Below are 15,489 nucleotides of genomic sequence, written 5' to 3' on the forward strand. Positions count from 1 at the left end.
AGTACCTTTTCACCAACACATTAGCTCACCTTGAGGCATGCATTCAAACTCCACATGAATCCAACATTTAATGAATGCATTGTTTGCAGATGTTGATTTTGGCTTTGTGAAACTTCCTGTTTCTAGTCTTTTGCGTTAGTGCAGGCGTAACCAAAACAATAAACAACCTGAAAAACCTGATGAAAGGTATGTTCTGAGACCATTTCTTTCCTCCAATATAAACATTTTTCGAGCTTAAATGTTTGCCACCATTGAGCTGTTATTTAGCACAGTGAGAAGCGACAGCAGAGCGGTACGTTTATCAAGCGGAGTATTTTTTTATTTTATTTACTGGTCTATTCCAGACACGAGAATTTCCTTTGAGTTAACAAAAAATGTATTTTTTTAGGGAAAATTTCAACATTTCAACACAGTTAACTTACAGGTCAGGTCAACCGAGGTTAGGTTTAAGGGCGTGCTGCTGGGTGTTGCAGCAATGATGAAAACAATTAAAAAATACTCATGCAACAGTAATCACACACCAATCAGCATCCACACCAGAAGATTGTAAAGCCAGTGGAAAAGACCCCCCCAAAGGGTTCAGATATGATTATATTACCCTACAAGCAGGATTAATCAAGCATTAGTGCACCAACAATGCTCATGCTAATGACAGCGCCTGCAGGGAGTAGTTGTCAGGACAGTTCAGAATGGTATCAGCTTCCTCACCCTGTCATTCTATTATAACGTACTGCTATTTTAGAACAACAGGTCAGGTCCAGGTTCTCCTTATAGAATAGAAATACTGTCTGGCTATCATGTGAGCTGTGAACAGTTCTCTCCAGGAGAGAACCGAGCCCGATGGATTCTCTGTCGAATGAAACTCGGGCGGGTTCTTTTATGATTGTCCAGAGACAACGTTAACCATCTAATTCCCCTACATAGGTCACAGGTCACACCTCCCTTATCACCGGGACCCCTGGTGACGTGCTCTCTCTCTCTCGGGACCCCTGGCACCGTCTCTTAGTAACTATGTTATACGATGGTGCTGTCTTGGGACGCAACACATTCCAAGACACCTCAGGCTCACAACCACAACACATACAGGTGGACGGCACACACACATACGCACACACACGCACGCAGTGTCTCGTCGGCATGCAAATGAGTGTATTCTGCATTTAATGATTTGTTAAAAGGACTGATAGAGTTGCTGTCTGTTTTATTTGTTTATTTTTGCCCCCCCCTCCCGCAAATCTTTTTTTATAATTAATAATATATATATAAAAAGTCCATCTATCCATCCATCCATCCACGCACTTTTTAAGACTTTTTCCCCAAATCATCCCTAGATTGGACACCTGGGGCGGGTCGAATCCGGTCCACGGACCCAACTTTGATTCCTCTGGTATGGATCGTTGACGAAAGTGAGAGAGGAAGAGCGGGAGGGAGATGGGGAGAGGCGGTCCCTTTAAGCGCAAACTTGATGATTGCGTCGGAACGGGAGGCAGCGGGCCGCTTGGCAGAGAGCAGCCGGCGCCCTGACGCTCAGCGGCGGTCAACCGAACGGCAAACGCCGCGGCTGCGACGTTTCCTCCAGAGGTTCGCCCTCCTCCGAAGCCGCTTTTTGTCGCGCACGCCGATCCGTGACGATCCGTGACGATCGTTTGCTTTCTCGCGTGGGATCGACTGAAAATCCAAAGATAGGGAGGAGAGAGGGGAGGGAGGAGAGAGGGGGGGGAGGAGGGAGAGACGTGGCTTCTGGACCCTCATGCGGCTCCACTGCGCCGCCGTTTGTCAACGGGTCCACCTTGTTGTTCACCCCCCACTTCTTCTTTCTCACGCCTTCCAAGTTCCTGACTCCCGGAGAGTTGATCGTGAAATGGACTGACACGCCTGGGGCCGTGAAGATTTTCTTTTATTTCATTAATATTTTTTTTTAATAATTATTTTTATTTCTAATAGGGGACTCCGGGTGCGTTATTTTCAAGACATAGCCGCAAAAAGGACCTCTCCAATTTTGGAGAAAGGGGAGAGGGGGGGACTACACACAGCAACCATGGCTGCCCCCGTAAGTACATGCTTCCTTAACACTTTTACATCCAAACTGTCATTTTTCCTCACTGCTTTGCTGTGCGTAGAGAATTCCCTGTTGCGCAGAGGGAAGAGGGGCGCACGGAGACAACGCAACGGTGTCATCGTACTTCAGTTTCTGCGGGAAATTGGCTTTTCATTTTTATTTTATTTAATCAGACGCACCCAAATTGAAACAAGAAGGTCAATACCAATTTCATTTCAGAGCGCCTAGCCTAGCTCCTGTGGAACCCCCCCCCCATACCACCAAAAGAAACCGCTTTAAGTTGTAGACGGTACTATAATGTGCCTCGCTCTTATTTCATGTTAGTTTTGTTTACTCTGTAGTACAGAAGTTAGTTTCTCTCTTCCTTTTTCACAGCAATTATTCTTCCACTGCCTTCGGCCTGCCGGTGGTGTGACATGCAATTGTTCTTCTCAGTGGGTCTATTCCACGTGGGCCCTATGCATGAAGGTCTGTCTATAATGGAGCAGAACTGGAGCTGGGACTGAGGCTGGACGCACGGGGACTGATATTCGGAGAGGCTGCTCGCTTGTGCTATCATCTCGTTCGTAAAATTGGCGAACGCTGTATTCAATAAAAACCAAGGGACTTTAGTTTCTACTTTTCCATCTCAGCCTCCTTCCCTCTCGGTATGTCTCAGCCAAAACTGATCTCGACTTGTGTTGTTTCTTCTTCGCATTCCTCAGAATCCATCTACACACACACACACACGCACACATACACACACACACACACACACACGCACATACACACACACACACACACACACACACACACACACACACACACACACACGCACACACACACACGCACACACAATCGTGGGCAGCAATGTGCCCCGACGCGCAGCACAGGGCTGCCTTGAGGTGTTGGCCAACCGTCAAAAATGTTTGATTACCATGGCGTGTGTGTGCACACACACATCCAGTCGGGAGGCCAATTGAGCACCTTGGAGCTTCTTAATTAAGGCTTTATTTTGAATATTTAAAGGACCGTCTGTAATATTTTATTGGCTGGTGGCGCAAATTGACAACCCTATGCTTGAAATGGATATTAAAACTGATTCATCCGTTCCCCAGGTGTAGTGGACTTTGTCAGTCTACCGTTTGTGAGTCTACTGTTATCTCGATGGCTGCTGATATTTCAAGCTCTCAAAACAGGCATTTATTTAGTTTATTTTATGAGTTTATTTATTGGTGAGAGAGGTCTGGGTTCAGTTTGTGGTCTTAGAGGAAGAGACGTGTGAACTAATGCAGTTGTAGTTCCTATGGCCTCCTCTAGAGTTCTGGGCATCTGTTTACTGGGTTGTACACCTGTGGATAATTTTGACTGGTGTGAGAAGTTGATATTATTGTTACAAATGCTTAATACCATCACAGAGCTATTATATTTCCGTCTAACTTTCGGGTTTCCAGCAGGCTTTTTTGCTGAAGCGGTAGACAGCAGAACTAGGTGAACACTTCCTCTACACCAGTATTATTTCCCCACTGGGATACTATCCAGTACACTTACAATTGGCAAACCCAAAGTATCTCACCACATCATCTTATGTTGATAACGTGGGCTTGGTAAGACCAGTTTGAGGACAGAGGGAAAAGAAAACTGAATATTTTATCATGCCAACAGCAATTATGCAACATGCAGCTTTACGCAGAACTAAATCACTGGGTGTCAACAGAAAGACAAATGCTGAAACCAAAATAAATGTCTGAAAGCATAGTATGCTCAAATAGTATGTGAAAACGAACAGGGTGACATACTACATCCATCTAAGGCAGACCTGGGCATTTTACGGCCCGCGGGCCAAATCCGGCCCTTTGGGTGTCCCTGTCTAGCCCGCGTGAGGCTAATCGTAAATTAGAACATAAAAAGCTTAAATGCTTAATAAATGCTAATGCACGCAATACAACTGTGTTGCTTTTATTTTGAAAAGCATGCCGTTTTTTGTTTTGTTTTTTTACGTAAGGGCGCGCATGTGTGGGTGAACAGCTACAAGTGATGCTGGCCAGCTAGCCCTCGAAATGTCAGCTCACGCCAAAAAAAGAAAAATTGATACCAAATGCCGTGTTTTCAACAAGGCATGGACTGCTAAATATTTATTTACAGAAGTCAAAGGTCAAACCGTGTGCTTAGTTTGTGGTAGACAGGTCGCTGTGTTCGAGGATTACAATTTGAATCGCCACTACGTGACCAAACACGAGGAGAAATACAAGAACTTGTCTGATCAAGAGCACGCAAGGGAGTCGGATGCTTTGCTGGCTAAGCTGCAAAACCAACAAGGACTTTTACTAAACTTTGCACATCCAGAGATGCAGCTGTCAAGACAAGTTACGTCATTTCCCACAAAATCGCTAGAAAAAGTAAAACGTTTTCTGACGGAGAGTTTATTAAGGATTTGAGAATGTGCCCCTCTCCTGACGCACTGTAACGAGGAGGGTTGAGGACATGGCGGAGAATCTGGAGCTTCAGCTGAAGCTCAGAGCGGTCAACTTTGACTATTTTTCCCTGGCTTTGGATGAGAGCTGCGATGTATGTGACACTGCCCAGCTACAGTGGTACCTCAACTTACGACTGTAATTCGTTCTATAAGAACGGTCGTATGTTAAAACAGTCGTATGTTGAAGCAAGTTTTCCCATATAAATGAATGGTAACTCATCTAATTTGTTCCGTGCACCTAAACATAATAAATTTACACTCAATTTTAACCTTTTTCACATCAAACCATACTGGAAGTTATAAACAATAAGTAAGCATCATGAAAAATAATAAATAACAGTGTACAGTAATTTAAAGAGGCACCTTACCTTTTTTTGTGACGACCGATGGCGTACTGGAGACGAAGAGTGTGTAGGAGGAGGAGATGAGGGGTTACTGCATGGGGGAGGAGGAGGAGGAAGTTGAAGCCCCCTCATTAACATTTTGTGATTTTTCACTTTTAGATTTCTTATTTACTTCCATCACATCTTCATTTGGCCTTTTTACACCACTTTGAACCTCACTTTTTTTTAGGTAGTGTTCAATCGAGCCCCAACATTAGCATTACACAAATTAAGTTGACGATTTACCACTTCTTTATTTGGGTGATGTTTTCTAGCAAACTCCTGAAATTTCTCCCAATCCTGAAAGAACGACCGTAAATCGGCATTTGATATCACTTCCTCTACCTCCTCCTCCTCCGAAAAAACCTCTTTCTCCAACCGCCTCACTTCTCCTTGCAGCTGTTGGAGTTCCTCCGTCGTTAGTTTGTTGTTGTGCTCCTTTACAAGGTCTTCTATGTCGTCTTCATCAATTTCAAGGCCCAGGTCCTGGATTATAGAGACAATGCTCTCCATAACCTCAGATTCCTCCTGTGCTGGCTCAAATCCCTTGAAGTCACGTTCAGGAACGATTCCAGGCCAGAGTTTCCTCCATGCAGCCCTTAGGGTTCTCTCTCAGGTCACCACTCACACCACGCATTCGCACAAACACAAAGTGTGAGATGGTCTTTCATGGGCTTATGGCCGGACATCGTTGACTCTTTGGCAGTGATGTAAGTCCTGTTTGGAAGCTTGTTCCAGAATAATCCAGTTTCATCGCAGTTGAATGCCTGCTGAGGGATCAAGCGATTTTCGTCGATGAATTCCTCGAATTCCTTGAGGTATTCTTCTGCTGCTGCCTTATCTGAACAGGCTGTCTCTCCGTGAACAACAACACTGTGAATTCCCGTCCTCTTTTTAAACTTATCAAACCAGCCGCGACTAGCCTTGAACGTCTCCTCTTCAGATATCCGGGAGTTTTTTGCCGTACATCGTTGTACAGTCGCCTTGCCTTTTCACAAAGAATTTCTTTGTTGACCGGATCTCCTACCAACTGCTTTTCATTCACCCAAGTAAGCAGCAACTTCTCAACTTCATCCAGTAGTTTTGGCCGCAACTTCGTCAGGATGCTAACGCCCTTCGCAACATCAGCCTTCTTGAACTCTTCCTTCTTCTTAAGGACGGCTGCGATGGTGGAAGTCGTGCGGCCATTTTCACTAGCAAGTTGAGTCACACGCACACCACGCTCATATTTTTCTATGATTTCCTTCTTAGTTTCAATGGGAATCATTGCCTTTTTCTTTTTCCCATCATCCTTCTTCTTAGGAGTCATCATGAAGGGTGAAAATAAACAAAATACACAGCACAAACACAGTAAATATGAAAAAAATATCGATAAGCCACAAACTACGTGCACACACCATGTAGGTTGCCCGCTGACTGAGAATGAACATGGCCCCCGATGCGCCAACTGCAAATTTCCACGGTCATATCTTGGAGCAGTTGGTCGCAAGTCGATACAGATTTTTGTGACTATCGCTACTCGTATCTTGGATTAGTCGTAAGTAGATGCAGTCGTATGTCGAGGTACCACTGTAGTCATCTTCTTACGTGGGATAACTACAGACTTGAAAATCACGGAGGAGCTGGCAGCCATGCAGTCAATGAAAGGGACAACAACTGGGAGTGATTTGTTCATGGAGGTAATTGTATGTTTGGACAAGTTGGGACTGAAATGGGACAAGCTGGCAGGTGTGACAATGGATGGTTGTCCAAATCTGACGGGGAAAAATGTTGGACTTTTGAAGAGAACGCAGGATAAAGTCACAGAATTGAACCCTGAGCAGATATTGACATTTTTGCATTGTATTATACATCAGGAAGTGTTGTGTAAGTCAGTGTTAAAAATGAACCATGTTGTTGATGTTGTAACTAAAGTAGTAAACTTCATCAGGGCAAGAGCATTGAATCACAGACAGTTTGTTGCACTTTTGGAGGAAAAAGAGACTGAAGATCGTGACATTAGCTACCACACAGCTATCAGGTGGCTCAGCCTGGGAAAAGTGCTGAAAAGTGTCTAGGACCTGAGAGAAGAGATTCAGAGTTCAGAGTAAAGAAAGGAAATGCCATCCCACAGCTTTCAGATGCAGACTGGATGGCAGACCTTGGTTTTGCTGTAGATGTGACTGCACTAATGAATTAACTAAATGTCAAACTGCAATGCAAGGGCCTTTTTGTGCATGAAATGTACAGTGCAGTGAAGGCTTTCATGAGAAAGTTGCAGCTTCTCTCAAGCCAAATGGAGGACAACATTCTCACCCACTTGCCAACACTGAAGGAAGCCACACCATCAGTTGATCACCTCCACTGGTACTCATCCATGTTAGAAGCACTGCATGGTGAGTTTTCAAGGCGATTTCAAGACTTTAAAACAGTTGAGAGTGAAATGCACATGGTTTCTTCTCCATTCACCTGCAGTGTGGATAATGCACCCAGTGATGTTCAGATGGAACTCATTGACCTGCAGTCTGACACATTTCTGGCAGAGCACTTTAGATCAGTCTCACTGCTTGATTTTTACTCTTCCCTTAAAGAGGAGAACTTTCCACACGTGAAGAGGCATGCTCAGAAGATTCTAGTCCTCTTTGGATCTACCTACGAATGTGAACAGACATTCTCAGTGATGAAGTTCAACAAATCCAGATACAGATCCTCTATCACCTCTGATCACCTGTCAACTGTCCTTCCCATATCCACCTCAGACATTCAGCTAGATTTCAATGCACTTGTTCAAGCCCAAGACGGACTGGATTTTACTCAACAAGTGAAATGAACTGAAAAACATTAAAAGTACTTATTGCTTTTTGTATCAAGTTGACCAATTGCTTATCATACTGCAAAACACGTTTTCAGTATTTGTGAAGATTAACATGTTAAAGGTAAAATGAAACACTGATGTAATGATTGTTTTTGTTTTTACTGTTTATTACTTCTGAGTATTTTCCTATTTGACCTATACCACAATTTCATCTATTTATATAAACATTTACAGAATATCCTCATTCTTCTGATTACCAGTAGCAGCTAATCAAAATATATAATTTACTGCTTTTTATAATGGGAGAAAATTTATATTGAGCAGAATTAAGTTCAATTATTGTTGGTTCGGCCCTCCAACACAGCTCAGGTTTATCATGGGGCCCCTTGTAAAAATTAATTGCCCACCCCTGGTCTAAGGCCATGTGTACATGAGATAACAAATTACAAATATGTACACACCTATCTACACAAGTTAACATGAAGTAGCACTATGCTGCCTAGTCAGCCCAATATGGGCAAGTGGCGGTTAGTCAGTAATAAGTACAAGTTACAGTATTGTGGCATTACTCATAAAAACGGCAAATACTGACGTTTTGATAACGCAACCAAGTGCTCTGAAATTGGCGGCAACGCGTTTGATGGAAATTACGCAAAACCGTGAGGTTGCTGTTGCTGCTGGTGTTGAAGAAATGCAAGCGTTTTGGCCATGTCTCCACAGATGGTCAGGTATTGGTTTTCAAAAATGTTGTGGAAAGAAACGCAAGACATTTTGACACACATGTCCTGAACTGCTTTTTCCTAAGCATCCCGCTGAATTCCCACTTCCCACCGACAATCCAGTCAAACGGAGCGGTGAGGGGAAAGGTTATGCCGGCAGACTCGGCTGGCCCCGTTGAGGTATTCAGCCGTGGATGCTCGCGAGCTGCTCTACCTTGATAGTCAGTCAAGGAGGCTCTGTTCAGTTCTGTTCTGCTAAACTTGGCACACACACTCCGGGGGGCCTGCTGCTAGCAGCTATTTGGAGAGACAGACTCTGTGTATGTGGGTGTGGGTGTGTGTGTGTGCACACAAAAGATGTATGCCTTATATGCTAGTAGGTGTGATGGTAGGAGAAGTGGGGGGAGAGAGAACAGGATAAAGATATTGCCCGCTTGGTGCATGATTGTATGCTCTCTCAATATACATTGTGTATATATGCAGTATATACAGTGTATATGTGTATGTATGTATGTATGTATGTATGTATGTATGTATGTATGTATGTATGTATGTATGTATGTATGTGTGTATATATATATATATAGGGAGGTCTAGACATTTAATGGTGAGAAGACAAGTTGTGTCCAGCTGCTGGCAAAGAGCAAAGACTTAACTGGGTGCCAAAAGCATTAGAATGGTGATTTGTCCACAGCTAGGGATGGCCAAAATCTTCTATCCCAATATCGGTAATAACATATCTCAATAACGATATACATTGCATGAGCCACAACATTAAAACCACTGACAGGTGAAGTGAATAACATTGCTCATCCTGTTCCAATGGCACCTGTCAAAGGGTGGGATATATCAGGCAGCAAGTGAACAGTCAGTTCTTAAAGTTGATTTGTGAGAAGCAGGAAAAATGGGCAAGTGTAAGGATCTGAGCGACTTTGACAAGAGCCAAATTGTGATGGCTTGACGACTGGGTAGGAGCATCTCCAAAACGGCGAGGTGTGTGAGGTGTTCACAGTATGCACGGTGGCACGGTGCCATGGTGGCACGGTGGCGCAGTGCATTACACTGCTGCCTCACCGCAAGAAGGTCCTGAGTTCAATTCCTGCCTGGGGCGCTGTTGGCACTGTGCTCCGGGCGGGTTATCTCCCAAACAGGAGCGTTTCTGTGTGGAGTTTGCATGTTCTCCCCGTGCTCACATGGGGTTTCCTCCACCAAAAACATGCACACATCATCGTCTGACCAGCGATGTCCATGCTGACCCCTGTCCACTGCCGAAAGTGCCTATAATGGGCATGTGAGTGTCAGAACTAGACCATGGAGCAATGGAAGAAGGTGGCCTGGTCTGATGAATCACGTTTTCTTCTATATCGTGTGGATGGGCGGGGTTAGGCTCAATCCGATCGAGCATCTGTGGGATGTGCTGGAAAAACATCCCTTATCCATGCGGGACTCGCAGCTTACAGGACTTAAAGGATCTGCTGCTATGTCTTGGTGCCAGATACCACAGGACACCTTCAGAGGTCTTGTGGAGTCAACGAGTCAGAACTGTTTTGGCGGCACGTGGGGGAGCGACAAAATATTAGTTGTTATTAGTGGTGGTTTTAATGTTGTGGCTGATCAGTGTATATCACGACATGGCACATTTTCTGTACATTCAATCAATGAATAGTTAATTTAAAAAACACATCGAATGAGTGATATATGACTGATATACTGTATATGTATGACAAAATCTGACTTTTAACATATTTGCAAAATTTAAGATGTAAACTTTCATTCACTGAAACCTTGAACGAAAACACAAGCGGCAAACATGTTAAAAATGCTTCTAAAAAAAGTGCTTTGGTTTGGCTCGGTAGTCACCTTCACCTTATGTTGTCGCGGCATGGTAGCAGATGGATAAATATCATAATAATCCGTGAATGGTGTCATCATGCAATTTGAGATATCCTTATCCAACGCAAGTTGATGTTTGGTGACAGAACCGTTGATGAACCGTTCATGTGCCATGATTGGCTCAGAGACAGAGAGGGCGGGAGACTTGTGATGTGCGGTCTACATTCTTACTCGCCAATAGTTAAGCCCATTCATTCCGCTTATTTTTACCTAAACAATGTTTGTGGTGGTTTCTGGATGTTAAATATTGGCGTAGAGCAGTTTGTGGTGTGGGGGTGGTGTAGTTTGAGCAGCCACTCCTGTCTCAGGTCTAGGTAATTGGGCCTAGGATCAGGGTGGCTGTATACCTGTTGCTCGTTAGACAAATCAAAGAGCAACAGGTAACATCCCCATCCACATCCACACACACACACACACACACACACACACACACACACACACACACACACAAGAGAGAAGCCCTTTGCATGACATGCTTTCCATCTGCTCCAGCTTGCCCACTCTTTACAATAAAACTGGTGTGTTTTCAACCCCATCGCCAGTGTCTCTGTGTTGGAGGGCCCTGAAAACACCACTTGGGTGGTGTGTGGCAGACGAAACTGCCACACAGTTCTGCCGTTGATTTGCTACATAGTGATAGAAACAGTTTAAATATATATATAAATACATACGATAGTAATTTTTCTATCATCTTACGATATCTTCATATCGCACAGCCCAGTACACAGTACATCCCAGATCCTGACCTTAACCGTTTTTAGTGCATTTGTGAATTGACATATTTCTGATATTTTTGCCTGTACAGTATATCCACCTCTTTTATCCTATACCCGTAGCCATACTAGCAGCCATAGTGGCAATTAGCCACAGCTCTTGCCTTTTGACCATTATCGGATCCTGTGCAGTGAATAACTTTTATATATTCTGTATATATTTGTATATTTGGCTGTTTTCTCTTGATATTTGACTATTTTTGCACATTTGGCTATTCTTGTTTTATTATTCCCACATTCTGATTCTGGTGTTACACACACTGAACCCATGCCTCAAACAAAACCATCTCCAAGGTAAAATCAGCGCAGTAAATATAAAGAAGTTATGGGGCCCAGAGCTCTGGCACGTCAGGGGCTTTGCTGCTCTGCAGCTGGGCCTTATTGGACAAGACAGCCGGGCAGCAGGAAGGGCGTGGGGCTTCCCCCCAAGAGAACGGCTGGTGACCGTAACACAGAGGCTATGTTGAGGTGGAAAGAGGAATGGAACACTCAGACTCCGTAGATACTGGCTCGGCTTAAAAAGTCTGTAAATGTGAGAAATGCGTAAGGACATTATAATCGCTCATATTTAATATTTCCGCAGTGGCAAAGGACTTGAAAGCAGTGGTTGTGGTTGATTTTTGCTACGCGTTGTTGCTATGGAGACAGAACGACAATACCAGGTGTTGATAGAGAATAATGCTGTTGACCTACCTGACTGGGTGTTTGCCTACACACAGCAGAGAGAGAGAGAGAGAGAGAGAGAGAGAGAGAGAGAGAGAGAGAGAGAGAGAGAGAGAGAGAGAGAGAGAGAGAGAGAGAGAGAGAGAGGAGAGAGAGAGAGAGAGAGATTTTGATTTTTAAAGCATCTTTATTTTAACATTTTCTCTAGTTCACAGTTACAGACAATACAACAAACACACTTGGTTCACTAACAGAGTCCTATACGTTAAAAACAGACTGGAAGCACAGGTCGTCCTCCACCAGGGAACAGATGGCGTCATTAAAACACCACAGCTTGATGAAGACGTCCAGACTCTTCATCAGTCTGTGAAAGTTAAAATCAATCAAGACTCTGGCCCTGACCAACGCTACAAACACTCTTCCTAAAACACTCTCCTTTCCCCTCAGTTTGTTCCTCCTCGTGAGGTAGATGGCCATCTTCGCTTCCCCCGACTAGAAAATTAAGCAGTCGCCATTTCTCTGCGTTGGCCCTGTAGTATCCGGCCCCAAAAATAAAACAGTTTCTGGACCACTCCTCCTTGAAGAGCTTAAAACTTTCCTTTAAAAGACTAAAAAGCTCTAAAAGTCTGTCGCACTCTGCAAAACAGTGAAACACGGACTCTGGCAGTTTGCAGAATGGACATTCATTTGCGACCGTGGGATTAAAAACAGAAACAAAGCTGTTGACAGCTATGGCTCCATGTAGGACCCTCCATTGGAGGTCCCCCGTCCTTTTCTTGGAGGGAGCTTTGTAAAAACTCCTCCAACACGGCTCCTCCTGTCCCCCCATCTGGAGCCGTCCTCCAGACAGTGTCCTGCCGCCCCCTCCAGTCCCTTCCTATTTAAAACAACCACACACTCTTTGTAAAAAGCCTTCCCCGCTGGCTGTGTGCAGGTCCAGTTCTGCATAACGTGCCCTGTGCAGCAGCTTCCCGGAGGACCCCTCCAGGTTGGGGGTCAGGGTCATCTCCGGGAAGGGATCCTCCGAGTTTGGCTCCTCCGCGCCTTCGCCGTACTCCTTCAGCAGGGCCAGCTCCTCCTCCGTGAGCGTCTCCCTCCACCTCTTGAGCACCAGGTGTACGATCCTGGTGGACCTCACCCCCAGCCGCTCCGCCATGGCCTCGCCGTCCTGCAGGTCGCTCCCCGCCGCCGCCACCACCTGCCTCAGGGTCAGGACCCCCGCCTCCCTCAGGATGCTCCTCAGTCCTGGAGTGGCCCCGTCCTGCACATCCAGCCTGGCTCCTCCGATCACCGGCTCCTCCAGGAGCCAGTGGAGGGAATCTGCGGCCTCCCTTTTCCTGTTCTTAAATAACCCCCATGCTTTAAAAAGCTCCTGATAAAAACGGGGTAAGCCCGACTTGTTTAGAAGACTCGTGTCCATTAAAAACAACGAGCGGTCAAGTCCCATCCTCCCAGTCCTCTTTAAGACCAAGCCCGCCACGTCCTTCCAAACGTTAAAGTACCCCGTTAACAACTTCTGCACAAACTGTAACCTAAAAGTTGCCACTCTGCTTTTGATGTCCACCACACCGTGCCCCCCTTCCTCTTTAGGCAGAAAGACCCTTTCCTTCCTGACCCAGTGGAAATTCCGCCCCCAAAAGAAGTCTATCAGCTCGGCCTGTATCTTCCTAACTAGCAGGTCTGGTGGTTGGACACAGGCCACTCTGTGCCACAGCTGTGAGGCCACCAGGTTGTTAATAATGAGCGTCCTGCCCCTATAGGACAGCTGTGGCAGTGCCCACCTCCATTTTCTTAGCTTGCCCTGTATCTTTCCTAGCAGTCCTTCCCAATTCTTCCCCACCACACTTTCGCTCCCTAAAAACACTCCCAGATACTTAAACCCATCCCTTCGCCACCGTAAGCCTCCTGGCAGTTTTAAAAGTCCCCCCCTCCATCCGCCCACAGCCAGCGCTTCGCTTTTGCCCCAGTTGACTTTCGCTGCTGATAGCAGCCCAAAGTCCCTGACGATCCCCTCCAGTTTGCTGATTTCGTCCTGTTTCTTTATTAAGACAATGACGTCGTCCGCATAGGCTGATAGAATGTGGCTTCTCTCGAGACCGTTTAGAAACACACCCTCGATGTTCGTCCTTAATTGACACAGCAATGGTTCTATGGCCAGAGAGTACAACATCCCTGAGAGGGGGCAGCCCTGTCTCACCCCTCTACGCACTTTAAAAGGGCCGCTCAGCCCTCCATTAATCTTCAGTATACTCTCGATGTCCTGGTACAAAACCTGGATCATGGCTACCAGACCAGGGCTGAGGCCAAAAGCCTCCAGAGTTTTCCAGAGGTAAGGGTGCTCAACCCGGTCAAACGCCTTTTCCTGGTCTAGCGAAATGAGCCCAGTTTCAATGCCCAGAGAACTAGAGACGTCCAAAATATCCCGAATTAGGGACACATTGTCCAGAATGGACCTACCAGGCACACAGTAAGTTTGGTCCTGATGGACTACCAGGTCCATCACCTCCCTCAGCCTGTTGGCCAGTGCCCTCGACAGGATTTTATAGTCCGTGCACAGAAGGGACACAGGACGCCAGTTCTTGATCTCCTGCAGGTCTCCTTTCTTGGGTAGGAGGGTGATGACTGCCCTCCTGCAGCTGACTGGCAATAACTTATCTTTAAAAACTTCATTAAAAACCATTAAAAGGTCCTCCCGTAACTCCTCCCAGAACTCTTTGTAAAACTCCGCAGGAATCCCGTCGATGCCAGGGGCCTTACCCCCCTTCATGCTCTGCAGGGCCGTGGAAAGATCCTGCAGGGTCAGAGGTTCCCCCAGCACCGCACTGACATCTTCCGGGACCCTGGGCAAATTCCCACAAAAGGAGTAAAACAGTTCTTTTTGCTCCTCGTACTCACTTCTGTACAGCTCTGTGTAAAAGTCCACGGCTCTCGTCCGGATCTCCTCCGGCCTCCTGAGCTCCTGTCCTGTGTCTGATCTCAGGGCGTGGATAAACCTGCTCTGCCCGTTGCTCTTCTCCAGGCTAAAAAAGAAACTAGATGGTGCGTCCATCAGTGCTGCGCTCTGGAAGCGAGAGCGGACCAGCGCCCCCTGCGCCTTGGTGCCTAGTAGGTCTGCAAGAGCAGCTCTTTTAGACTTGAGGTCCTTAATGTGATCTCGATTCCCGATTGGTTCCACTACACCCTGTAACTCCACAATGTCAGTCTCCAGATCCCTCATAGATCTGGTGATGTCCCGTGTGACATTGAGAGTATACTGCCGACAGAGCTGCTCTATCTCCCTCTTCCCATAGTCCCACCACAGTCTTAAGGAAATAAAATCCTGCTTTCTGTCTCTAAAACCTTCCCAAAAAAACCTAAAAGCATCTTTAAAGTTGGAGTCACATAGTAGGGTGGTGTTAAAATGCCAATATGCGCTTTTGGGCTTTACATTGGCGATAAAGACACGGCAAACAACCAGGGAGTGATCGGTAAAACCAACAGGCACCATTCTACATTCCTTAAAAATGTTGAAATGGTGCTTAAAACAGTAAAACCGGTCTAGTCTGGCCAACGATAAAGAGGTGCCTCTGCAGTGCACCCAGGTGTACTGTCTTTCATCCCCGTTGGTTCTCCTCCACACGTCCATTAGCTCGTTCTCGCTTGAGAGCAGCCTCATCGCGTTCTGCGATGCTCTGTGAGGCTCACAGTGGTTCCTGTCTAACAGGTCGTTCTCGGTGCAGTTAAAGTCACCTCCTAGAAACAAAAACTCCT

At 45.8% G+C, this 15,489-nt stretch overlaps 1 protein-coding gene across 1 annotated transcript in view; it reads left to right on the forward strand.

The window, feature by feature from the left end:
• Positions 1-1,485: 1,485 nt before the first annotated feature.
• The window catches only part of bcar1 (BCAR1 scaffold protein, Cas family member), a 102,506-nt gene continuing 88,502 nt past the window's right edge, over positions 1,486-15,489 (forward strand). The window contains exons 1-2 of the mRNA XM_080002704.1: positions 1,486-1,581; positions 1,945-2,050. Coding sequence (XP_079858830.1) covers positions 2,039-2,050 — 12 coding nt within the window. The 5' untranslated portion in view covers positions 1,486-1,581; positions 1,945-2,038. The remainder of the gene's footprint in view (positions 1,582-1,944; positions 2,051-15,489) is intronic.

Source organism: Zeus faber (assembly GCF_960531495.2).
Source record: "Zeus faber genome assembly, chromosome: 6".
NCBI lineage: Eukaryota > Metazoa > Chordata > Actinopteri > Zeiformes > Zeidae > Zeus > Zeus faber.